This window comes from Vulpes lagopus, chromosome 5 (assembly GCF_018345385.1).
Source record: "Vulpes lagopus strain Blue_001 chromosome 5, ASM1834538v1, whole genome shotgun sequence".
NCBI lineage: Eukaryota > Metazoa > Chordata > Mammalia > Carnivora > Canidae > Vulpes > Vulpes lagopus.
This window is the reverse complement of record NC_054828.1, coordinates 5,743,686-5,771,613: the sequence shown is the minus strand read 5'-3', so window position 1 is coordinate 5,771,613 and position 27,928 is coordinate 5,743,686. Positions and strand designations below refer to the sequence as shown.

Genomic DNA, 27,928 nt, shown 5'->3' with positions numbered 1-27,928 from the left:
CGGAGACCAGTTTTGAAAGAAGGGTTAGTCTGTGTTTTGAGAGGGAAGGGGGCAGGAAATACACAGACCAGCCACTGACATATGTCGGGGGCTATGATGTCACAGGAAGCCACAGCAAGTTGGAGAGCAGAGGACAGAAGGGTCAGCATCACATTGACTGCATTCTGTGGAGGAAGCTGAAGGGGGAAAGGAAAGGGGGTGAGATGAGACAGTACTCATCACTGCTACCACCAATTTCATTACCATCATCAACACCATCATCACCATCACCATTATCACCATCATCACCATCATCATGACATCGCCACCACTACCAACATCACCACCATCACCATCATCACCATCATGACTTCATCACCACCACCACCATCACCATCATTATCATGACATCATCACCACCACTACCACCATCATCACTACCAACACCACCATTACCACCATCACCACCATCACCATCATCATCACCACCAACACCATCATCACCACCATCACCATCATCACCACCATCATGCTTATTCCGTATCACATGTCAGGTCTTTACAGATACTGAGCCTTCTGCTATGTCCTCTTCAGACTCGAGCTGCAAAATGTAAACCTGCTGAGCGGCAGCAGGGTATCCACAATTTGTGTGCAGTCATTGGCTCCTTCTGTTTGGGCACATCCTTCTTGGTGTACGGCACTAGGACCCAGGGGGCTGGCATCATTGGCTGGTTCTTATTCTCACTGTCAGTGTCAGTAATGCATGGAATGTGACAGTGGCTCGCTGTATCTGCACTGGCCCAGTAGGTCAGGCTCTGGCCTTGGCTTGGCTTGTGTGTATGAGTTGATGTCAGCAAGCTGCAGGATGTGTTTGGTGCAGGATTGGAAGCTGGGTAGAAAGGGAAGGGAATGTAGCCATGTGGTGTCGCCTGTAGGGACTCAGTGGAGAGCAGGACTAGAGTCCAAGGCTATCCCAAAGGCCTGCCTGGGGACCTGTGCAGGCAGTGCTGGCTGGGAATGCTGACAGCTCCACGCCATCTGCACACACACCCTGTCCCAGCTCTGTGGCAGAGCCTGGCCCAGTGCGGGACGGCATGAGTGTTTCGATGGAAAGCTGCGGCCCACGCAGAAGCACCCAAGTGGCAGCAGGGGGACTCCAAAATGGATAGATTGGTTGCTTTCTTTGAAAAATAACTTTATATTTTGAAAACAATTACACATGAATTATTCATTGCAAATTCCTCCTGCTTGGTCCTTTCATAAAAACATATGCAATGGATAGTAAGGAAATGTCTGTAGGCAAATGTCTCACAGCCTGCAGGCTTGTGAAGCACCAGGGAGGCTGGGCATGCCATAAGCAGCCGGCCCAGAGGTTGCAGGATGCAATCCCTTATGGGCACAGAGAATCACACAGGACGCAAAACCCAGAGGGTGTGATGGCTAGAAGAGGCACTATGCACTTTACCAACACATGTCTCTAGAGCTTCCCCTTGCACACTCTCATTTCTAAGATGAACATGACAGCAAATCAACTAGATTTATCATGACCCTTGGAGACAGTTTACCATACAACGTAAACCTAAACCGCAGCATTAATAAAGCAGATTTCAAAATGTTTAACCATTCAAGTCAAGTCCTTTTGTCTCTTTAAAGAGGCATTTCCCTAAGAAAGTTCCTCCAAGAGTGACAGGTCGTGGCCTAGAATAATTTGATTCACAAAATCGTCACTTCCGCCATCCCTGGGATGTCCCTTAGATTGCAGACTGCTTCTCCCACACGATGCCACATCATTCCGTGGAAATACTGCTGGCTCTCTTGGTGAAGACAGGCATTCTCAAGTGGTGCCCACAACAAGAAGTTGGGTGACTGACTCTGTCTTTCCAAGCCCAGCCACTGCAGAGCATCTGAGGAGAGAAACATCCACCAGTCTCTGTGTGAAGAATATTTGTTTGCTAGGCCTCTTTGCATCTCCTTTTTGACGGTTGCTCTGGGGATTATAATATAGACCCCTACCTATTCACAGGCTATTTAGGGTTCATATTGAACGACCTCACATAAAATGAAGAACTCTTGCAACCATATAGGCCTTACTCTGCCACCTGTCCACTAAGCTACAGTTGGCCTTTGTTCTAGATCTACATAGATTATAAGCCCAAGCAATGTTACAATGCTTGCTTTAAGCACTCATATGCATTTTAAAAGATTTTTCCATTTATTTATTTGAGAGAGAGAGGGAAAGAGAGAGAGAGAGAGAGAGCGCCACACAGAGGGAGAGGAGAAGCAGACTCCCCACTGAGCAGGGAGCCTGATGTTAGCTCAATCCCAGGACCCTGAAATCATGACCTGAGCCAAAGGCAGATACTTAACTGACTAAGCCACCCAGGTGGCCTTCATATACATTTTTTAATTACAAATAATAATAATAATAATAATAGTCGGGATCCCTGGGTGGCTCAGCAGTTTTGCACCTGCCTTTGGCCCAGGGCGCGATCCTGGGGTCCCGGGATCGGGTCCCGCGTCGGGCTCCCGGCGTGGAGTCTGCTTCTTCCTCCACCTGTGTCTCTGCCTCTCTCTCTCTATCATAAATAAATAAAAATAAATCTTTAAAAAAAAATAATAGTCTTCTATATGTAATTGGATATATACCATTTCCAGTGTTTCTTATTCCTTCTTGGTCATCTGAGCCCCACCCAGACTCAAACTCATTCATCCTGAAGAGCCTCCTTCAGCATTTCTTACAGCAAGTATCTGCTTGCGTGTTCCATGTGACAGTGGCTCAGGTGTGAGAGTTCAAGCTGGCAACCATCTCAAGCAGAGTCCCAGCACTGACAGCCTAATGACAAGGGCCAGAGCTGGTCTCACAGCCATCCCCACTCCTTCCTGACACCAGGTGGTGATGGAAACTTCACAGGTGTCATAGAGAAAGAGACCGTGGCTAAAGTTCTACTAGGTGCTGGCCGCTGTACCCAGTGAGTTCCATACATTATCTTAAACTTCACAGTGCTCCTCGACAAAGCTATGACATATTCCGTCTTACAAATAAGGAGATCAAAGTTTAGGCAGAAGGCTCAATAAACCAACTATTTCCTGGAGAGACACAGCTATTGAGTGGCAGAGCAAAGGTGTGGACACATGCCAGCTGGACACTGTGGGACAGCACTGTCTTGTGACTCAGCATGGGGAGAGGAGCCTGATGGCATAGCTGCCACTTTACCTCTTACCCATGAGGAACCCAGAGCCCAGGGCTACATGGGAGTAGTATGTGACACTCCAGTGACTCAGGTATGGGCTACTGCTCAAAGATGCTTGGTGGCCAGTGACAACAAATCAGCACTAGTGACTGAGTCTGAATTCACAGTTGTAGCTTCTGGCTCTAGAAATAACAGGCACAGCCGCAGGCTGGGAAGTGTGTCACTCCCCATTCAAATGACACAGCCTGGGCAGCCTGCATAGGACTGGGTTTGGGTGTTCCCGAGCCTTTATGTACCACATGTTTGGAAACTCCATGAGCCAGCTTCTGCACAACAAAGCCCAGTGACTGACAAGAAAACAAACATTTACTCTCACACTTGTGGGTATGCAGGTCAAGGCAGTTTGGCAGATGGGTTTGGCTAGGTATTCCTGATGCAGGCTGTGGGTTGACTGGGCTTGGCGTCAGGCTGCAGGTTGGGTTTAGGCCTGTTCCATGTGCGTTCCTTCTGGGGATCAGACTAAAGGGATGAGAGCTGTCTGGGAAAGCTCTTCTACCAGCAGGTCTCTGGGGCATAATGCCACCCTAGAGCACACAGCAGATCTAAGGCTGCTGCTCAGGTCACGTCTACCACATACCATGTCAGAGAAAGCCACACGACCAAGCTCAACATCCCTGCCTCAACTATCACTGAGATAGTGAACAACAGAGGAGCTGGGGTGAAGAGGGGATCATGGCAGGTATATGAGCTCTGAGGGCCTTTCCAACTCTTTGCATCTATGAAAGTCCATACATTTGGTGACAGTGCTGTGACCACCAGAAACCTACCATGATCATAATCCGACCACACCTCAAATCTAGAAATTTCTAGTCAATAGGCTAGATCTGTCTGGTCCACCTGACCTAACTCCACCTCATCCCCCAGCGATGGTACTGCCCTAACATTTTCAAAACCAATCCTTTCTCCAACATTAGCACCCAACTCTGGACCTTCGGGACAGAGGAATGCCTTGTCAACAGTGATCACCAAGTGGTAAGACAGTAGTTTTTCTTTTCTTTTTTGCTCCAAGCTTGATGATGACAATCATGATTTGATTTAGACTTTTAAAAATACATTATCCTTGTAGAACCCAACAAGACTAAAATTGTGTACCGATCGTTCAGAAGGACAAAATGCTGAACCAAAATTAACCTTCAAAAATTGTGAAATGAGAGCCTCAGTCTGAGAATATAAGACACAGTGATTTGACAGCTTTTCAATGTCAAGCGGAATTCCAGGTGTAATGAGTAAATCGACCAGACGCGTAATTTTAGAGGCAAATATCCAGAACCTGCTCATTCTTGCATACATGTGTAAAATCTTAGTGTTCTGTGAGCAGATGAGTAACAGATTGTGATGACTGAAGATAAGGGCAGATGAGCCATTCCTCCTTCAGACGGGGCTATTCTCAAGTCCCAGGGTCAGATCTGTGGTCCAAAGGGCAAGTGGACAGAAGCTGTGAGTCCCAGAGCTGAGGGCCAAGTAGAGTGCAGCAGGAGAAAGGGACACTGAATGGCCACACTCCCCTGTGGAATGACAGGCTCTCTGCTCTTGTCTTCTGCACATTCTGTTACGTTCTCTCTTCCTGATTTCAAAAGCAGATACGTTTTTAATAAGTTTAGTGGAAGTACAACTGTGATCCTAATAATGCATTTAGGGAGATCCTAATAATGCAAATGGATAAAGTTCATATGGACAAATATAAACATGGCTTCAGAATAGCAAAAAAAAAAATGTAAAAAGGGAGAAAAATGAGGAAAGATCAGTTTCACTAAAAAATAAAAGCAAAACCCCACCACATTGCATCGATATGGAAAAGATGTAACAAGGTGGAAATTTCCAGACTTAGACCCAAGTATAATGAGAATTTCACAAATGATAATCCAGCGGGAAAATATAAGAGACCCCCCATCTTACACCATATACAAAAACTAATTCCATATGGATTAAGCATTTTATTAAAAAAATAAAACAGTAAAAATTCTTGCAAGAAAGTTCAGGAGATTGTCTGTAAAATATGAAAGAGAGGCCTGGGGGCTCGAGGCATGACACTTTATTAACCAAGGCTACAAACCCAGAATCTATTTTTAAAAAAAGAAAATAAAGGAAGACAGGAAAGAAGACAAATATACTTGGTTGTACAAAACTTAAAACATTTTAATGGAAAAGATATAAAACAAAAAGATGAATGATAGATTTGAAAATATATTTGTAGTGCAGTAGACAAAGTGTTGATCAATTAATTAATTCAACAGATTTTTTTGGACACCTATATACCAAGTACTGTTGAAGGCAGTAGGGATACAAGAGTGAACCCAAAGACCAGGCCCTATTGGAAGAGTTTACGTATTGTAGTGAGTTGAATTATGTCCCCCCAGAAGATGTGCAGACATCCTAACTCAGGTTCTTGTGCATGTGACCTTTAATGGGAACAGGGTCTCTGCAGATGTGATCAAGCTAAAATGAGGTGTACTGGATTAGGGAGAGCCCTCAACCCAATGAATGCAATCCTTGTAAGAGGAAACTGGACTTAGACACACAGAGAGGAGGCACCAAGTAGAGACACAGAGACACCAAAGGAAGATGTCAGATATTGGATTAATGGCAGCTACAAAGCCAAGGAATGCCAAGGACTGCCAGCAACCATCAGAAGCTGGAGGAGTAAAGGAAAGGAAGGATCCTCCACTACAACCATGGCTGCTGATACCTTGACTTCAGACTTGTGGCTTCTCTCTGTGAGAGAATAAATTTCTGTTGTGTCAAGCTATCTAGTTTGTGGTAATTTGTTACAAATCCCTAGGAAACTAATGTATATATGTGTGCTCATTTAGTTCTAATAACAATCCTATGATGTAGCTACTACTATGATTTCCATTTTAGGGATAAGGAAACTGAGGTCCAGAGAGGCTTGCCCAAGGTCATCTAAGTATTAAATAACAGAGCTGTGATTTCAGGTCTGGTGGCCTGGCTCCAGAGTTTACATTTTAAACCAAAACACTACCATGTTTTTCAAAACCGATTGAGTTCATTCAAAAAGTATTTATTGAGCACTTATGTGCTGGCTCCTGTTTCAGATGCTGGAGATGGGGCAGAGAACACAAAAGACACATACAACTGCCCCCGTTGACCCCACATCTCAGTGAGGGAGATGGGGCTATGGGGAAGCAGTGCCCTCAGGAGAGAACCAGGCTGGAGCCTGTCAAATGGGAAAGTATCAAAGAAGAGCCATAGAAGCTGGGAGGGCAGAGGCTGGGGTCTAATTAAGAGAGATACAGTACTTTACAGGGAGAAAGTTCCAGGGGTAGGAATCCAGAGGATGGGGAAAAACTGGGAACTCAAAGCTTCTTAAGAGCACAGGATAAAAAATGATATCTATAATAAACATTTCTTAAATGTGGACAAGAGGGCAAAGGATGTAAATAGGCCACTCACAGGAAAACAAATCCTAATAGCAAAAACATTATACATTTACAAGTAGTCAGGGAATAAATACAAATTAAAGTTAAACTGAGCTATTACTTTAAAACTACCAGACCAGCAAAAATTTAAAAGAGCTATCATGCCTATTGCTAACGGGTTAGAAAAAAAGATACTCTATTACATAGCTATCAGAAATAATAAATGTTATAGTGTGGTCTTAAAAAGCAAACAGGGGCACCTGGGTGGCTCAGTCAATTGAGTGTCCTACTCTTGATTTCGGCTCAGGTCATGATCTTGGGGTTGTGAGTGGAGCCCTGCATCTGGTTCCATGCTTAGTAGGGAGTCTGCAGGAGATTCTCTCTCCCTCTGCCCCTCCCACATGATCTCTCTCTCCCCGCACCCTCTCTCAAATCAATCAATCAATCAATCAATCAATCTTTTTTTTCTAAAGGCAAATAGACAACATGTATTTATATGTATTATGTCAGACCAAGCAGTCCTACTCCTGGGATTTTATTCTATAGAAATAAAGACATTAGCATGTTAAAGAAAGATAGTTTAAAGAGATTTTAAAAAGGAAAAGAGGGGACACGTGGGTGGCTCAGTGGTTGAGCACCTGCCTTCGGCTTGCATCATGATCCCAGGGTCCTGGGATTGAGTCCCACACCGGGCTCCCTGAAGGGAGCCTGCTTCTCCCTCTGCCTGTGTCTCTGCTTCTCTGCCTGTGTCTCTCATGAATAAATAAATAAAATCTTTAAAAAAAAAAAAGGAAAAGAGAAGTGAATGCTCATCAAAAATGGAATGACTGATGTTCTGTGTGTTGGAACACCTTTCCTTACAGTGGGTCTATGCTTCCAGTGAGAACAGAAAATCCAGATAAAATATAGCAAAACATCTCTTTGAAGTACAGAAAGCTGCTGAGGCAACTAGGATTCAAAGGAACAATAATCTGAGAGGAGGGGAAGCCCTCAGAACTCTCCCTCATGCATTGTGGAGGCAGGGCAAGAGGCTTAGGCTGGGGCTGGTGGTCCAGGCAGTCAGTCACTACCAGCAGGTGGAGAAGCAAACAGAACTTGTGATGAGTTCATGGAACCTGACAACAAAACCAGAGACTTAAATAGATGACTCATGAGAAGGGAAAGCAAAGAACTGAACCCAACACTGCCTGTTCTCCCCTCAAGATGTTTGCTGAGTTTGGAAGCTGTGCAAGGCAGAAGACTAAGAATCAAGGCAGAAAGTCTCTAAAAGAAAGATGGGATTTTGTTTGTCACCTTGTGGTCCCGAGAAAACAAAGGTTGAAGTTCAGGATTTCTCAGGAGCAAGGGCTCAGAGAATAACCCAGCTTCTCTTATAAACTTTAGAGGCTATCTTAGGAATAGGAGGTTAAAAAAAAACCCACGCAAATGGAGCCTTGAGAAACTGCAATCCAGCCTCAAATCAACTCAGTCCCTAACTAGGTTAAGGTCATCAGTCCCCACTCTATCTGACCAGCAGGGAAAGAGAGCCACTATCTAGAGCTTCTCTACTTTCTTATCACAATATCTCATCTTTAATAAGAATCTGTCTGGCATTCCAAAAGACAGGGCCATGTGACCCAAAATCAAGGGGATAAAAGGACAATAGAGGAAAATCTACAGATGACCCAGATTCTGGAGTTAGCAGGAAAAAAAATGAATTTTTAAAGGAGATATAAATATGTTTAAGAAAATACAGGTATATGTTGAGACAACAGAAGAAAAGACACAAATATGGAATGTATTAAAAATAACCAAATGTAAATCCCACAACTGAAAAAAAATACTAAAATTAAGAACTATATGAATAAAATTAACCACAGATTAGAAAAAGTAGAACACAGAATCAACGAACTGGAAGACAGGTCAATGGAAAATTCTGGAACTGAAGCCCTGAAAGAAAAATAGTGGAAAGTACATAAGAGAGTGAGCTACAAGTGAGATACTGTGAACAGGTCTAACATACATATCTGGAGGCCAAGAAAGACATACAAAACAGGACCTAACAAAGAAAAGAGAAAAGAGCTGGGAATTTTTATTAAACACATCAACCTACAGATTCAAGATCTGCAAACCCCAGCAGAATGCAAACAAAGAAAGCCACACCTTAACACATATAGAAAGCTGCTAAAATCCAAAGACCAAAAGAAAAAAACCTAAAAACTGCTAGAGAAAGGAAAAGACACAATCCACTTAAATGTGCAACATAAGACTGATGGTTTATTTATCCACACACCTGACAGAAGCCAGAAGACAATGGAATGATATCTTAAAAATGCCAGAAGAGAGTAATCGCCAACCTAAAATGCTATTATTCCCAGCTAAAATATCTTTAAAAAGACTGAACTTCTGCATCCAGATTTAACATGTGAAGAGTTTGAAAGTTATCACTTCCATTGTTACAAGAAAAAGTCTGAAAATACTGAAAATCAGTAACTTTTTAGAGCCATCAGAATAATCTGATATCTGGAAGACAGGTGAATACATACAATCACAGCCAAGATCAGCTAACCTGGAACAGAAGCCATTAGAGCCACAAACTGGTAGGAACACGTAAGTGGTAATTTTGGCAAACTGCTGGAGGGTGAGCAAGGATTAGCATAAGACTCAGAAACTCATGGGGAACCAGTCTTTGGAGGTGGCCATATTTTCATAGATTTTACCACTAGGCCTTCTACCAGGTTCTCAAGGTGAGCCTTCCAAGAAGAATCCCCTTATGTGTCAGGAAAATTAAACCCCAAGGAAATAAAAATAAGTAAGTAAAGTAGAATAACAGAAATGAGATAAGACCAAAAATGACTGAAATAGAATATGGACAAACAATTGAGACAATCAATGAAAACACAGCTTGTTTTATAAAAAGGATCAATAAAAGTGATAAACCATCAGCTAAACTATTCAATAAACAAGAGAAAAGATTTTAAAAATTCACCAAAATCAGTAGTAGAAAAGGAAACCCTATTAATGATCATATAGACATTTAAAGGATAATGAGGCATGAGTGGATACTGATATAAACAAGTGAATCAATTAATACATGGGATAAAAGATACAAATCTCCCATGCAGAAGAATTCCAAATAATTTATGTAGATATTCTCCCTTAAAGAGGTGGAGCATAATAGGTTCTCATTCCTTTACTGTGGGCTATGCATAGTGACTTCTCCCCAAAGAGCACAGAATGCAAAGAGAGAGAGAAAAAAGAGTAAGTCTACAGTGGAAAAGAATGAAAGCTCAGCCAGGTGACCAAGGTCAATATCAACAGTAATCAGCCATGTTGATGGCATATCCCCTGATAGAATGCAATGAGAAGGGGTACTTTACCTCTGTGGTCTTCCTTCCAAAACATTACTCTGGTCTAATCATGAGAAAAATATCAGGCAAATCCCAACAGAAGACATTCTTCAAAATAGTTGGCCAGTAATCTTCACAACTGCCAAGGTCAGTCAAAAACAAGGGAAGTCTGAGAAAGAAACTGTCAGAGCCAAGAGGAGCTAAGGAGATGTGACAACTAAATGTAAGGTGGGGTCCTGGAGAGAAAAAGGATGTGAGGTAAAAACTAAGGAAAACAGTGTAAACCATAAAAACTCAGCAAGATAGCTGCCACTACTCTTGCATTAGCAGAAGGACAAAAGGGAAGTCTTTAAAATAAAAATGAGCGTAGGTGCTAGCACAAAAATGTAAGATGGAAAGAATAAGAGCAGCATACACACGTAGACACATATGGCAGCTTATTTACTATAATGGTAATAATAATAGTGTCTTGTTTAACCTACATGTATAATTTAAATGCACAACAACAATAACACAAAAGATAGGGGTAAGTGAAATTAAAGCATTTTTAAAATTTAGCATTTTAAATCTAACCCTGTTAGGGAAGTAGTCAACATAATAATCTGTGTTTAACTACAAACTGTAAGACAAGGATGCATGTTGTAATCACTAGTGTAGCCTCTATACCAGTGGCAGAAGAATGTTCTCACCGACAAGCTAACAGAAGGGCAAATGGATTAATAGAAATAGTAGGATATTCTAAAGAAAGGCAAGAAGACCCATGAAAAAGCTGGGTCAAATAGAAAAAAATATTAAGATGAGAGATATAAAACCAACAATATTAGTAATTAAATACTCCAAATAGAAGACTGACTGTCACAACCTAACCTTCTAAAATATCAGCTATATTCCGCCTATAAGACACTTACTTGAAATATAAGCACCCAGAAAGTTTGAAGTGAAAGGACAGAAAAGCAGACACTATGCAAACATGAATCAAAAGCTGAAGTAACTATGTTATTATGAGACAAAAATAGGCTGGAAGGCAAGTAGCATTACTCTGTATCAAGAGTCATGTCATAATGATAAAGGAGATAATTCACAGGAAGTTGCAGCAATTCTAAATCTATGTGCACCCAATAATTTAGCTTCAAAGTGAAAAAAGCAACAATCAACTGAATAAAGAAGGATCTTCACTAGACAAATTCACAATCAGATGGAAGAGTTCAAAACACTTCTCTCAATAGCTAATGGAGTGAGCAGGCTTAAATTTGATAAGGATACAGAAGTTCCAAAAAAACACAATTAATGAAATCAATATAATTGACATACTTAAGAAAACTGAAGGACCACGGTGAAGTATGCATTCTTTTCATGGGCTCAGGGAACATTTACCAAAATTGTCTATATGTCAGGTCATAATCCAAGCCTCAATATATTTCACAAGATAGGTTGAAGTCATTTAGACTTTAGAATTTACTCTCTGTTCACAATGGAATCGATTTTAACATCAATAATAAAAGTGAATTAGAAAATCCCAACTGTCTGGAAATTAAACATTACACTTTTTAAATAAACCATGGAAAAAAGAAATCACAAGGGAAATTATAACATATTTTAAACTGAATGACAATGAGTGATATACCAAAACTTGTAGATATGGCTAAGACTGTACCTAGAGGGCATCGTGTAGCCATCGAGTCATACACGAGAGAAATAAAGGCTAAAGAGCAACAATCTAACATTTTATCTCAGGAAATTTGAAAAAAAAAAAAGCAAATTAAATCCTGATCAAGTAGAAGGAAAACAATCATTGAGGTAACAGCAGAAATACACAAATGTAAAACAAATATATGAGAAAAAAATAAAGTTATTACTTGGGAAAGACTAATAAAACTGACAGACTTCAACAGGTTCAGGATAGGATGGAGTAATTCCTGGTGTGCTAACATTCCGGTTGAAAACAACTATAAGATAAAATGAAGGCATGGGAGAGCCAAGGAAGCCATGAGGTCTGAGAGATGGAAGTTCCAGGTGAGGAGGACTCTTCACGGAGGATCTGAAGCTATGCAATTGTGTCTTCCCTGGAAGAGCTGATGATTCTGGGATTGGAACTGAGGCTGAGAAGCAGGGTTGGGCCAGGCAGGGGCCCACTCAGCAGAGCTCTCACTAGGTTGGTGGTGGTGCTGGAGTGGCTACACTGGAGACTCGGACTGGTTCTCCCCTTCCAGACAAGCACTGACCTCGAGAACTGAATGCAAGTCCCCACACTGTGGTACTTAGGAGACAAAGGCCATCCAGGAAGAAAGGCCCTGAGAACTCAAGGAAACATGGAGGCCCTCGAAGTGTGGTTGATTGACACCAAAGGTCTGCAGCTGCTCCTGCCCCGGAAGATGTAGCCAGTTGGGGCACAGCCAGAGGCTGCGAGAGTCTAGTTTTGGCCTCTGGCAGAAGGTGATGGCCAGAAGATGGAGAAATACAGACTTCTAATGGTTGTGTTGGCACATGGTCCAACAAAAATGAACATGTGAGGGACCTGGAACACAGGGCTGGTCACCCCTTAAAACATGAGCACCATTGGGAAACTAAAAACCAGATCTACTCATCTGGTCCCCACCACCAGTCCTCAAAAGAGCACTTCATCTGTTTCTCCCTAAGTGTTTCTTACCGGAGTCATGAGCAACCCCCCCTCCTCCAGCGAAGATAGAGAGCTGTACCCCATGTGCTGAATCTGATGGGGCCTCAGAGTGAGCGTGGAGAACTCCTCTTTTTTACCTACAGTAGTCAAAATGCAACATGACCTCAAAACCCTTTAGCAGCAAATGTGGGGAGATGACCCCATGAAGATCTCCTGCTCTCGGGGTCTCGGATTCTATGTGGGTGTACCTGCATCTCTTATTACAAAAGTTTCTGTTTGTCCTTTTTTTAAACTTTTTAAAACTGAAGTATGATCGACATACAGCATCCTAATAGTTTCAAGTACACATCACAGTGATTTGACGTTTTTTATACATTATGAAATGATCCTCAGGTTACGTCTAGTTACCATCTGTCACCACACAAAGCTATGACAGTATTATTGACTATATTCCCCATGCTGTACATTTACATCCCCAGGACTTAACATATTTTATAACTGGAGGTGTGCAGCTCTTCATCATCTTGCCTTATGTCACCCCCCCCGACCCCCCTCCCAGGCCTCCCCACCTCTGGAAACCCAGTTTCCTGTATCCATGACTCTCTTTCTGCTTTGTTTGTTTGTTCCTTTGTTTTGTTTTTTAGATTCCATAGGCAAATGAAATCATATAGTACTTGTCTTTCGCTGACTTATTTCACTTAGCCTAACATCCTTAGATCCATCCATGTTGTTGGAAATGGCAAGAATTCACTGTTTGTCCCTGTTATGGTTCCCTCATTTTTTTCTTTTTCCCCTCACAAAGGTGACCACAACACACAATAAAAAGTTTTTAAATACCTGTTTTATTTACCAGAATTGTATGCTCCCGATAGAAGTTTTAAAACCAGATGGAAAATATTTACTACTCGACTGTAAAAAAACTCAAATTCTCCTTGAGTCACCATAGTCACTTAATTTGTTTGATTAACCACACCCAAGGCCTATGAGATGCTCAGTGGTGTTTATGGGTTTGGTTTATATCCTAGTCCCTGACCCCCAAGGGGGAAGGACTGTGTGATTAGGAAGTGATGGTCAAGGGTGGGAGGGAGCTGATTTCTGGACATGAGAGTCTGACCAGCCCCCAAAGGGCATGGGGTGCTCTGCTGGGAGGAGGAAGGAAAGGTCACCTCCTCCCAGGTAAGGCAGGTGTGAAGCAAAGAGCCACGGCATCAAGAATCTAGGGCGCTGGGTTGGGCTGTTACAGACTCTTGCTTCACTAATATGCGTCTCAGGGGCTCTGTATGTTTGCTGAGGAGCTCTGCAGCCCCATGTCTGTCTCCAGGGGCCTCAGCTGGGACTCCAGGGATGAGACTAAGGATAACAGTGAACTGAACAACGTACAGTGTATTTACTGAGGATAAAGAACAGTTTACCATCAGGAACAACCAATGACAGGCAACTGGAATGTAAAGCTGCCCTCAGATTTCTGATGGATGGACTAGCTCAATTACTCTAATTACACAATTAGACTAATCTTGACTTCTGTGTCCTTGGATGTTTTGTCATTTTATATTCCCTGTGGGTCACTGGCCCCAAGCAATGAAACTTCTGCTTTCTCCACGTCACCATGTGGTTTAGTCCTGTACCAAGTATGGAACAGGCATCCTCAAAATGTTTACTGAGAGAGAGGATGGCAGGGACTTACAGCTGCCTGCCTGATGTATACTCCCTCCTTCCCCCCTACGAACAGAGAGCTTTGCTTTTTATAAAGGTAGTTATGTACCCAGCAAAAAAATAAAAAATTAAAAATTAAAAAAAAATCACCTTTTTCTCTCTACAAAATCTCTATGTAACAGAGCCTGGTCAATAAAATGAAGCTGCTGAGAGAAGCTTCCAACAAAGCCTTTTAAAAAAGAAGGAAAGACTCTCCTGGCTCAAGCCTTTTGCCTACACCTTTCCCCTTCTTTATGCCTGGAACATGTGTGTGATGGCTAGTCCCAGCAGCTGCATTCCAAGCATGAGAATGAGGCTGAATGAAAAAGTTAGCAGCGGCCTGGGCCTCTGCAGACACTGTAGAGCTGCCTCAATGGCCCTGCACAGACAATGTCTGGACTCCTTATCATGAGAGAGAAAAACAGTCACCTCTCTTATGTAAGACACGGCTTTAGGGACTTGTGGTTAACTCAGCATGTGTGAGAGAGGAAGACAAGAAGGAAGAAGCATCTAGAGGAGGAATCTAGAGTCTCCATCACTCTGAAATTCAAAAACGGTCTTCCTGCATCATCACCAGTTCTTGACTTGTCATTTAAATAAAACGACACATTACAAACTATGCAAAAGTCGTAGGCCATGGGGTACAGCGGCCAGAGCAAGCAATGAACCAGGGGAGGCGGCATTTCCTGGGAGAAAGAATATGCCTTTAGGGTTGTTATGAGAGATGATTTAATGTCAGATGCAACATACCCAGACTGGGGCTAGCGCCATTCCAGAAAGAGCAGTCCCTCCGCCTCCACCCAATAGGAATGACACATGTAACCAAGGAAAGTACACTGAGTCCATTAAAAGCCCAACAGCTCTGCCTCTGGCAGGACTGGTGGCTCAGTGTGCTGTGGCTGGTCACCTCACACTCTCCAGAAACTCTGATACCTTTCACATCAAAGAGAGGGGAAAAAAGGCGGGGGTGGGGGCAGATCATTAGTAAACAAATCTGTATAGCAGACAAAATCTTCCTGATCATGGTGGTGAAAACCAGTAACAGTGTTCCCAGCAATGACAATGCGGAGACCCACTGGATTTGGTGACCCATGAGTTCCCACCCGGCTCCAGACCCTATTACAGCTCTTCCTCGTTGACCCTGTACAGCCAGCCACCTTCTGCCCCCGCCACAGGTCAGGCAATGGCTGGTGAGGATAAATATTTAGCACTTCCAGTTTAGAGTACAAGGTATCTGTGCCAATGGTAAGCGCTGCCGACGCTCAAATTATGAACAACTCCAGGCATGCATAATTGGGCAAGCAGGTATATGTGGTCGAGAGCCTCATTCCCAGTTCCTCTGGGACGAAACTCAGCAACCACTGCACCACTAATTGGCCTGGGACAGATTTGGGGAAGACAAGGGCAAGAACACTGCATATCCATGACCAAATGATAGGGAGAAGTTAAAGGACATTGTTATTAAAATTAATGTCCTCCTCTCAAAATTCTGAGGCCAGATACAATCTCAGAGCTGCCATCAATTACACCCAGGTAGCCAGTACTGCAACCCAGCTGGTGCATATTACACCCAGCAAACCCATATTACACCCAACAAGCCTACATTACACCCAGCCAGCCCATATTATACCCAGCGAGCCCATATTACACCCGGCCAGCCCATATTATACCCAGCCAGTCCACATTACACCCAGGTAGCCCATATTATACCCAGCTAGCCCACATTACACCCAGCCAGTCTGTCTTACACCCAGCAACTGTCTGAGGTTAAGAGACCGACGTGGATCCCAATCCAAGGGCCTGAGTGGCTTACTAGCTGAACAACACTGAGTCACTATCCTAAGCCTTGGCCTCCTCATTTGTGAAGTGGGCATAGTATCACGTACGCCCCACAGGGCTTCTGCGAGGATTAGAAACAATACACGTGAACCAAGGTCCATAGAGCCAGAGGCCACAGGGACCCGATCACTGGCGTGGTGGCTGTGGTGATGAGTACGCTCATCACCGCCGTTTTCCCAGGGACAGTTGTCATCATCATCACAGTACTGTAAACACACTTACACAGTTGTCATTCGTCACTTATACTTAAAGATTGCAGAGAATTCAATTCCAAAGGCTTCGTTGCCACTGAAGTTCAACATTCCCAAACCTTCAACATCTGGGTGCCCTGCATTATGTCTAATTTGAATTCGTGTTTCTTTCTACGGCGTAAGATTGTGATTTCTCTAGCTCAACCTCACTGGTCCGAGAAGCACCCTGATCTATAAACAACCTCTTCAATTAACAGTGAAGTTTATATTTACATAATGCTTTGAAGTTATCAGCTTATGAAGTTCAAAACCAGGTTCCCAGTGGACCGTTTAAAATCATCCCAGAGTTGTTGGTCACAATAGCATGTTTCCCAAAGCTTAAAGCCAACAAATCCCTGGGGGAGGGAACCAGTCAACAATCTGCCTAATTGAGTTCAGAGCAAATTGGTGATTGACACAACAGCAACTTTTCTCCCTGCACGTTGGTCCTGTCCTTTCATGGCTTCGCCGTTCCTTTCCTCTCACATGGGCACGTCTTCAGGAGGCAGGAAAGTCTGTAGGAGGCCAGGAGACTAGAGAGAGGGGGGAGAGGTATGCAGGCACCACCAGGAAGCAAGCAGCAGGACAACCGTGCAAGTAGCTGCCCCTCAGGGTCAGCTAGAATGCAGAGCAAGTCAGGGGCAGGGAGAGGACGAGGGTGGGCTCGCGAATTGCCACTGACGGGTGTGGGAATCCCGATGGGCTTCTGTACCTGCCTCCCTCAGTTCCCAGGTGGCACCCACTCTGGGCTCTACGAGGGATTCTAGTTACTCTTCAAATTCATCCATTCGTTCAGCCAATGTTGGGCCCTGCCTTGTGCCAGGCACCTGGGATGCATCACTATCCGAAAGAGAGAGATGTCCACCTTTGGAGCACGTTTTATTGGAAGAAGTCAAGCAACAGCAGAATGAAGAAATGAAAGGAAGGATTCTAAGCACAACATGCGTGGCAGCAGGTGATAACACCGAGAGAGAAAATGGGGGTAAAGAAGATCGAGGTGGGAGAGCAGGTTATATCTGCCCTGGGAATGTCAGTGACACCTTGAAGTGCAGGTGGACAAAGGCTTGGAGAAGGTGAAGGGGACAGTCACGCAGCTATCAGAGGGATGCCCTCCAGGCAGAGGGGACAGCCGGTGCCAGGTGGTGTGAGGCGGGGCAGGAGGCTGGTGTGGCTGGAGCGAGGTGAGCAGTGGGGAGGGTGGTAAGAGTGGAAGTCAAAGACACAATGAGGGGCTGGGTAGTGTGCTGGACCCTCTAGGTCCTGCGGGGACTCTGGTTTGTATTCTCATGAGGTGGGGGGCCATGAAAGGGTTCTGAGCAGGAGAGGCCCCCTCTACAGACCTGTTGGGGAGGAGGACTCTGGCTGCTGGGTTGAACAGACCCTGTGGCAGGAAAGGGCAGGTGCGGGGAGGCCAGTGGGGTGGCGATGGCTGGAAGTGGCAGAGATGGGACAGCAGTCACTGTGTCCTGGGGAGACTTTCAAGGGGCTTTGTTGATGCACTGCGTGTGGCTATGACAGGAAGGGGAGAGTCCAGGAAGACCCCAGAATGGAGCTCCGAGTGACTGGGAAAGGGCTCCTCTTGAGAACGGAAGGGCTGCTGGAAGACTGGCCTTGGTGGCAATACACCTTCTCCGGACGCCTCAGGGAAGAAGTCAAGTGGGCAGGTAGGCACCTGAGACTGCAGTTTTAGGAGGACGGTCTGGGATGTGAAGCAGAGATGCCAACAGGAGAGCCAGTGGCTTAGCGATGGCAGAGAAGCCCTAGGATGAAAGAATCTGCGGCTGAGCTTACAGACTTGTGCTCAGGTGAGCAGAGGTAAGCAGCGGTCCTCGCAGTCTATGGTCTGGGGTACTAGTCCCTGCTTTGCCACCACCTCCTGCCCTTCCCTAAGGTAACCCTCGAAAAATCAGTGGCAGCCTAATGGATTCTTTTTTTTTTTTTTTTTTAGATTTTATTTATTTATTCATGAGAGACACAGAGACTGAGGCAGAGGCACAGGCAGAGGGAGAAGCAGGCTCTAGGCAGGGAGTCCGACATGGGACTTGATCCCGGGTCTCCAGGATCACGCCCTGGACCGAAGGCAGTGCCAAACCGCTGGGCCACCGGGGCTGCCCAGCTTAGTGGATTCTTGATCTCCTGGGAACCTATGAACTGACTCTATGAATTAAGATCATTGACTGAACCATGCTTGTTCAAGACTGAGGGGTCAGGACTGGCTGGTGCCAGGGGACTTGGGGGCAAAAGAGTCTAGGACAAGGTGCCCTGGGAGTGTCAGGTGATTCACACCCACTTACCACCACCCACCCCACTGAAACGGGTCACTGGAGATGTCAATAACTGACCATCAGCCACCCAGTACCCCAAACCAAAGATCCGGGAGCTGCTCCTTACCCATTTTCCTCTTTCTTGTCCATTATCCCTTATTCCCAAATAGTTCCTGAATCTGTCCTCCTCACCATGCCCTGCGTGCCCTCCACATCCCCCAGTCTGGGCTTGGGGGGGCAGGAGGTCTGGGCTGGGTTGGTAGCTACCTAATCCCATCCCTGTGTGGACACATCCCTGCTCTCTCCTCCAACCAGCCTCAGGGATGTTGCCAACTTGGAGATAAAATAAGTACAGAGCCTACTGCAGCGCCTGGCACGGGGGCAGGCACTAGATAAATAGTAGCTACTAATATAATTATTCTCTTCTTGGAAATATATTTCATTTCATTCTTCTAAATTTGTGCACACAGACACTGCTATGTATTAGCTGAAATGCTTTCCTTAAAAATAGCTGAAGATGATTAGCTAGAGGGGTCGTAACAGGAATTTTAAGCAATCACTTAAATTAATTCCTTGAGAAGTCTATGCAGAACCCTTCAAGTGGAGTCCTTTCTGGCACAACCTCTCAGTTCCCATCAGCACTCCGAGCTTCCCGTTTTTACTGCCAGATTCTTTTTTCACTTTCTCGAGGAGCAAACCACAGCCGTTATCACAGCCTCATTGGGACTCCTCACCGCTGGGGAAGGGGCCGGAGCAGCTTTGCTGCCCATCCCAGTTCTGCCCCAGGTGTACTTGAGGCACCGAGCCTGGGGCCAGGTACTCCAGCCAGCCTGCCAAACCCCACATCCACCAACACTCTGTCTGGACAAAGCTTAAATGCCAACAACTGGTCACATCCATACCAAAAGTACTCTCCGAAGAAAGTTGCCAAAGATGTTTTTGGCCAAAAGAATCCTTTTACATTGTTGGAAGATACCTCGAAATGGGTCTGCTTTGCCTGGAAGGGAATAAACCCTTGCTGAAAATATACTGCCCGTCCTTGAAAGCCTGACCTTCTCCAGGAGTGAAAGAAATAGAGAAATACTCGGACACCCATTCTCCTACCTTCTTGAAGTCACGCACATGAATTTTGCCAGTGAGCTCCTTGCTATAGTCAAGAAAGAATTTTTTGAATGCTGGGTCCCGCTGCTGAATACGGTTTTTTAGTTTTTCGATCACTTCATCCTTCGTCATTTTCTTGGTCGAGGTACTTCTGTCCTCCACGGGCTTGGTTCTAAAATCACAATCAAGCATTTAGATCCAGCAGAGTGCTTCCCAGAGACCTCGCCCAATTTCGATCGGACCCAGGACAACAAGGAGGTCCACCGGCCCCTTTCTCCCAAACCAGGAAACAGATGCACAGCTAGATGGCATGACTTGAGAACCTTTCACTCGCCTGTGTTCCAGAGAGGCCCACAGCACTGCATCCATCAGGTGAAAGCTCCTCCTGTCGTGCTGGTGGGGCCACAGGCCAGGGCAGGGAGCTTCAAGGTTGTGGATATGGTCATCCCTGTGCTAAGCCCTCCAACTGAGCTTGATGCTGGCTGAACAGGGCGTGTGACTGGGCAGACAAGGTGGGGAAAATAAGTATGTGTGAACTGGGAACATAAAAAGCCAGAGCCCATTACCAAGCTTTAAATGAAATGGGCTGTTTTGTGGTAACTAGGCCAAAGAAGTCATCAAACATTCATGGGAAGGAAGGGAAGTTCCCAATTATTCCAAGTTGATTTATCCAGTCAACCAGATTTAGACAATCTAGATTTTATGTGATGTGCTATGTGTATGAGAGATGGAGTGTGATGATGAATAATTATTTCTTCAGCTCTCTCGGAGTCTCTGGGACCCCACCGGAGTGGGAGGAGGAGAGCCCGAGTGACAATCATGGAGAAAGGACTTCTCTCCTGCTGCTTCCACCTGCAGCTTTCAAGAGCTCCACAGGAATGCCCACATTTTAGAATAAGCCTAATTGCCATTACTTTTTCCACTGGTTTTAGGAGGCAGACGCATCTCATCACAGAATATTTAACCTTTCTCTTAAAATACCATCCCTCTGCCCATTTATAAAGCAGCTACCACTGAAATGCCCAGATATTCAAATTTCATTACCATAGCATTAAAATATTCCCACTGCTCGATACTTAAGAATTTTTTAAAGGGAAATGACAGAGTGAAGTCGGCTGAATAGGTCTACATTTTACCTTTCTTTGTGGATTTATTATAAGCTATGAACCGGCAAGTTAAAATAATATCTTTTCATTAGACTAAACCTATATTTTTCAAAATGAGGACAGGCTAGAATATTCATCAGCCCAATGTTTAACAGATTTGCTAAGCATGTTTTATTGTTACAATTCAATTTGGTGATCATTTGAATAATTCTATCATTCATGTCAGAAAATGTTAACTGGTTTAATGGGGATGTTTTGCCATAAATATTAAATGGTGGTGAGGAGCCTAAGTTTCTGGAAAAGAACAAATGTGAACCCAGGCATGTAATGGTTGAATGGCAGACCCTGGGTTTTCTTTTAAAAATGTTTTATTTAAATTCAATTTAGTTAATATGTAGTGTACTGTAAGCTTCAGAGATAGTTCAGTGATTCATCAGTTGTATATAACACCCAGTGCTCATTAAGTGCCCTCCTTTAAGGCCCATCACTCAGTTACCCCCCACCCCGCCTCCACCTCCCCTCCAGCAACCCTCGGTTTGTTTCCTAAAGTTAAGAGTTTCTTATGGCTTAGTTCCCTCTCTGTTTTTATCTTATTTTTTTCCTTCCCTTCCCCTCTGTTCACCTGTTTTATTTCTTGAAGGTCCTGGGTTCTTAACCCAGGATGGCCACCAAGTTTGTGAATAACCTGAGGCCAGTCCTTAGACCTCTCAGACCTCAGTGCTTTCATTTCCAGAATCAGCAGGCCACATAATAATCCCAAAGATATCTGCTTGCTCTCAACTCCCCTGGCCCTAACCGCTGTATTTATAGTTTGCCATATTTCCTCATTTCAATAATAAAATATTAAAACACTCGTTTAGTCAACAAATATTTACTAACCACCTCTCCCACAAAAGGCACGGTGGTTTCCATATGCGTTTGCATTTCGTTTTGTTTTACCTTTCAGAAAGATCCAACTTCCGTTGTTCCTCTCTTTGAAAATGGTCACTCAATAGCTGATCCTTTGGAGTAATAACCGAAGAGGGGGGTGGTGGGCCACTCATCCCCATGGATGCCAAAAATTTCTTATAAAGGATTCTTCCTGAAGCAATATCCTGAAACCTACTACAGAGTCTGGAATTTAAAAAGAATTCGAATACACCCATTAGGTTGGCTAAAATGAAAAGGAATGACCCTACCAAGTGCTGACAAGGATGTGAGTACCTACAGCTCTCTCTCACTGCTGGTGAGGCACAGAACAGTGCAACCACTCTGGAAGACACCTAGACTGTACACCTTGAATATATACTCATCCAGAGGAACCAGCCCTTCTACCCCTGGGCATCTATCCAAGACAAATAAAGATGGAACACTGGAAACCACCCAAATGCCCACCAAATGCTCCACAAGATGTACTAATGAATGGAATAGTACCTAGCAATGAAAAGAAACCAGTTGTGCATTCAGGGAACAACCGGAATGAATCTCAAACTCGTTACGCTTGGGGAACAGAACCTGACAAAAGAGAACATCTTGCATGCTTTCATTTATATAAACCACTAGAAAATGCAGTTATCTGCAATGACAGATGCAGGCCAGTGGTTACTAGGGCTGCGGAAGAGATGAACTGCAGGAGGACACAAGGATGCTTGAGGTGGGGGTGGGAGGGATGAAAATATTTGCTATCTTGATTGATAACTTGCGGTGGTTTCATGGATATATATACATGATGGAGATGCTCAAACTATTTTTTAAAGATGTACATGAAGGGGTGCCTGGGTGGCTCAGTTAGGTGGCTGATTCTCGATTTTGGCTCAGGTCATGATCTCAGGGCCTGGGATCGAGTTGGGCTCTACAGTCAGCGGGGAGTCTGTTTGGGATTCTCTCTCTCTCCCTTTGCCCCTCCCCCGGCTCAGGTGTGTATATGCATGCGCGCGTGCGCTCTCTCTCTCAAATAAATAAGATCTTTAACAAATAAATAAATGTATGCAGTTTATAGTTTATAAGAATACTGTAATAAAGGTACGGCACATGTAAAAAGAATAAATTTTCTGAAATTGCAAGTTCTGGGATGGAATTGTGGAAATACCTATACTGGAACTTCGGCACATTGCAAGTATTTTAGAAAACCGTAGGAAACTACTAACAGGACAAGAACTACTTTTTTCCTTTTCAATATTTTGTTTGTTAGTATTTTTCTAATCATAAAAGTTGTACACACCCATCGTAGCACACTTGGTAAAGCCCGGGGACCAAAACAAAATGCCACATATTTGTTAGAACCCACACGGCAGCAGAGCATGTAGCTGTGGGTGTGGGCCTGGAATCGGCCTCCCGGGGCTGGAATATCAGCTCTGGACCTCACAGCCCTACGAGTGAAGGCAGCGTTCACGAGGTGTGGTCTGCAGCTGTTCCTGGGACTTCGGGAGGCCCAAACCATTCTCATGTGGACACGAGGAAGTCTTTTGCCTTTTCCACCCTGCACCTCTCGAGCACAGTGGGTTTTTTGGAGGCCTCATAGCATGTGACCAGAGGGAAAGCGTGCACCGACAAGTTGTATTCTCTAACGTTTTCTAAGACTGTGGAAATGTTTCAGGTACAAACGAGGAGCTGGAGTGAGTTTTCAGAGATTAGCTCAGTTTCTTTGCAGCCCTTCACTAGCTCACGACCAGCTACCTTTGGTTGCACGTTATAATTTCTGTAACCTCCTTATCATCCAAATAAGTGATTATTTTGAAACTCCAATGTTTTGTCTGAGCCTACAGGGAAACACAACAAGAAAGTACACATTCATTTTTGTTTTCTGCAATAAGATTTTTAACATCTCACTTTTAATTTCTAAGGCAGCCTGGTCCCCAATAATTTTTAAGCCTATTAAAGGATTGAGAATCACCGGCTGGCACATCATCTTTTCTCTGCTTTAGTTTCCTTGTCTATAAAATGCACCCACCTCAGAGGATCACTATGAAATAAGAGGATCCATAGAAAGCTCCTAGCTCTGGGACTGGCTGTATATACACAAGCTCCACAAACTGCAGATGTAATAATCACAGTACGATTATCACGATGCTGCTTCCCACACAGCCAGGGGCAGTTCAGGAAATACTAGCCATTGATATCACTGCTTCAGGAAGTATTTATGCTGCAGGTACTAAGCACGGTGCTGAGTAGTATAGCTACGACTGTGAACAGACTACATACACAACCCCCGCTCCAGGGAGCCAAGTGGCTGGGAGAGTGTGCATTCAGAACCGAGGGAATGGGCCATCTAGAAGTCCAGGGGTGAGAGAGAGCATGGGGCTTTCAGGAAACAGCAGCTTAGTCGGCACTGAGTAAAGAGCAACAGCACCAGCCAAAGCAAATGTTTCTTGAGCTCAGTACCGGGTGCAGGGCTCTGCGTCTAGGATTTCCCTTGACCCTTACCACACTCTCCTAAGTAACATTAGTGTGAGCAAATTGGGGCTCAGAGTGGGTAAGTAACTTGCCCAAGGGCACAGCTAGTCCGGAGCTGAGCTGGGATGTGAACCCAGGCAGTCCGGCTGCACAGCCTGAGCTCTGGAGGGTGCGAGAATCATGAGGAGCCCGGGAAGCCACTCTTAAAAAAAAGCATCTGGGTGTTTTCCTAACAGCAGTAGGACACTGGGGTGTTTTCTGCAGGGTTTTAACATGAGTAGATCTGTGGTTGAGATAGATAAGCCTGGCTGCATCATGAAGAAGGGATTAGAGAGGCTTCTATCAAGTATCCAATTACCTGCATGACCAATCCACTAGATTTCTTTTCTTTTCTTTTTTTTCTTTTTTTTTTCTTTTCTTTTCTTTTCTTTTCTTTTCTTTTCTTTTCTTTTTTTCTTTTCTTTTTTTCTTTTCTTTCTTTTCCTTTCTTTTCTTTCTTTTCTTTTCTTTTTTCTTTTCTCTTCTCTTCTTTTCTTTCTTTCTTTCTTTCATTCATTCCATTCATTCATTCATTCATTCATTCCCTCACTCAACACTTAAGCAGCCCTGACCATGCACCAGGCATTGTTCTAGCGCCGGTGCAGGAGCTTCAGAGGTGAATCCAATCCTCAACACTGCATTTCCCACACTCCTTGCACAGTCACTGGCACACTCTGGGTCCACCTTGCCCCTCGCGGCCTGGTGGGGCTCTCTCCCACCCACCCCTCTCCTGAGGCTCTAGGTCACTGATGAGCTGGCAGTGCTCTGCTAGGTCCTACCCACGCCCTCTCAGATCAGAAGGCTTGCTATCTGCTTCCAGATTAACGCCTGCTGAACGAGTGCTCAGGCTGTCAACGTAAGGAGAATCACGTCGCAGCGCAGGCCGCCCTCTGCGCCCACGTCTTCTGGAAGTCTCCTGCCGAGGTTTCACTCGACCTCCTCCGTGTTTCCTAACTCCAGTGACACTGCCTCTGGTCGTCATCTGAGCCCCCCCCCACTCCTTGCGCCCTCACTCCCAGAGTCACTGAGTCTTATCCTTCTGCCAAGCTGGTCACAGAGCAGCCACCCCTCTGCAGAGCCACTGCCACCCCCTGTGCCACATACCTGTCCTCTTCGCCTCTCCCTGCCACAGTACCTTCTCCACACTGGGGCCACAGTAACCCTTATAAAGCACGGATCAGACATCCAAGGCCACCTCACAGGCTCCTCACCCCCTGGGCTGTGCTTCTCCACTATGGCTGCACATCAGAGCCAGTGGGGACTTCAGTATAACACTGCCTGGCCTGGCCTGTGAACAGGGCATGGGCCTTGGGATTTTTCAAAGCTCTCCAGATGATTCTAAGATGCTAGCATGAACCAGTGCCCTGCCAGATGGCCCCAGTTCCTCACCCGTCCCTCAGTATCATCCCCCTGCTGTTTCTCCCTATACGACTGCCTGCCCCAATGGTCCCAGATGGCTTGCCAGTCCCCACATGTGCCCCTACTCCTCTGTGCTTTCCCCACTATCCTATGTGTGCTCTTCTTTTTCTCCTTTGGCCTCAGGCATCATGTCCAAGAAGCTTCACAGATTCCCTCCTGCCCAGCTGTACGTGATCGTTCCTCTGAACCACATTCACATGCCATGCTGGGTTTGTCTCCATCTCTTTCCCCCACACTAGAGCTCCCTGGAAATAAAGGGATTTCTGTTAACCAGTTAAGCAGGAGCAGGAATGCAGGAGGCACTCCCTAATACCACCCACGGAGTGGAAGACTAGGTGAAGGAATCAGTGAACTGCCCTGTGGGTCCCACTGCTCTTGACTGCACAGACCAAAGGCCATAGTGGCTGAAGCCCCTGCAGCCTGGCTTCTTGCCCCACAGAGACCTCGTCCAGGCCCCCTGAGCTCCCTCTAGAACCCTGTCTCTTGACTTGCTGCCCCGTCTCACCCCCTTCCTGGGTTTCCCACGCTCCAGCAAGCTGGCCTTTCTGCCAACGTTTGAGAAATGGACAAATGCAAACACCACGCTCTGTGCGCCTCCTGCTCAGGAAAGCCTCGGCCTCACCTCCTCCTGTAAACCCTTCTTCTCCTGCAAAAACCAACCACAGGAAAAATGGGTAACGAAACACAAACATTCACAGAAAAGAGACTTGAGTGGCCAACTACCGCTAGATCAACCGTGTCACCTGAAATCAATGTAATGTAATCAAAAGCAACAAATACAGGATTTTTAACATTCTAGTCAGAAGAACTGAAAGAAAATCAGAGTAATCTTCTTCCCTGCGATTCAATCGGATTTCCACCCAGCCTCCAGATCACTGTTCACAGTAGGAAACGTGGACCAAATGGTCTCTAAGGTCAGGTTCTGGACCACAAGCTTGAGCACATGGTGGGGCATTTGGTGGTGGTCAGGGAACCAGGATTCAAGCTGAAGGTTCTCAAGGTCACCACAGAGAGGGAAGCAAGAGGGCTCTGTGCCCCCAGAGCAGCTGAGTGGGGGTAGTGGGAGTGGTGAACAAGACACTCAGCAGGAGACCTACAAGGCCTTCAGGGCTCTGTGCTCTTCTGTCTCTTAAGATCCTTGTCCCCTCCCAGCTTCGCTCAGTCACCACCAGGTAAGCTTTACTTTTTTTTTGTTTTGTTTTCTTTTAAATATTTTATGTACTTATTTGGCACAGAGAGACTCAGACAGCATGAGCAGGGGGGAGGAGCAGAGGCAGAAGAAGGAACAGACTTCTTGCTAAATAGTCTGATGTGGGGCTCAATCCCAGGACCCTGAGATCATGCCCTGAGCCAAAGACAGGTGCCCAACTGACTGAGCCACCCAGGTGCCCTGGGGTAAGTTTTAAACTAAAGTAAAACAGAACTATAATTCCAGCCTCTCTGCACAGGACGGCTGATGGCAGCCTGGCATCCTGGGAGGTAAAACAGTATCAGGGTTAAGAGCATGAAGAAACCCCACACCCCCGCCCCCGTGAGTGGGACCAGGCCTAACCCAGAGGCAGCCTATCCAGGCGCCTCCCATGAATTTAAGCAACAAAAACATTCTGTTTTTCCAAGATAAGAAAACTATCCCCCTGCCCCCCGCCCTGACTGGAAAGTCCCTGAACATGTTCGTGTTGACCTTCAAAGAAATCAATCATGTCATAATCCGAATGCTATGCTACTCCTGCAGTTTTTTGCCTTTAAAAGATGCCTGTAATTGCTAATCGGGGCTCTCTGCCACCTCTGAGGTGGAGAGCCCATTTGCGCAAATGTTCAATAAACCCTCTTGCTTGTTGCATCTGCCTGTCTGGGGTCTGAGTCTCTGGGGCGTCCACCGGGACACGTTGGCGCCCGTGATCCAGGGTCCAACATTTGGGGGCTCGTCCGGGATCTGAGATGCCCCCAGGCTCAATCCTAAGACCGGTAGGAGGTAAGACCGAGCTTGCTAATGTCATATCTGTCTCGTCCGTTTGTCTGACTGGCCGGGTCTGTATTGTGTCGGGTCTGTATTGTGCCTGCAGGACTCTGTATTCTGTTTTTGGACCAGCGGGGGAGGCAGACGTGCCCTGAAACCCCTGGTCCCGCTCCAGAGTCGGACTCTGGAGTAGTCTGGAAGAGGGAGGGAGCCCGGCACTCCCTCCTCTTCAGGGAGGGTCGTTGTTTGCGACCTACCCCATCCATATCCAACGCGCCAGTCCTGTCATTTGTGTGCGTTTGTCTGTTCTGTGTCTTTCTCTCTGTCCTCTTCCTCACCGTTCACCTCTTTTCTAC

General features: G+C 45.3%; 1 protein-coding gene across 1 annotated transcript in view; it reads right to left on the bottom strand.

Moving 5' to 3' along the window:
* Positions 1 to 27,928, bottom strand: part of EFCAB6 (EF-hand calcium binding domain 6) — a 237,958-nt gene that overhangs the window by 90,833 nt on the left and 119,197 nt on the right. Inside the window, exons 16-17 of the mRNA XM_041755332.1 lie at positions 21,725 to 21,898; positions 19,683 to 19,851 (exon numbers count right to left, since the gene is read on the bottom strand). Of these exons, the coding sequence (XP_041611266.1) occupies positions 19,683 to 19,851; positions 21,725 to 21,898 (343 nt within the window). The remainder of the gene's footprint in view (positions 1 to 19,682; positions 19,852 to 21,724; positions 21,899 to 27,928) is intronic.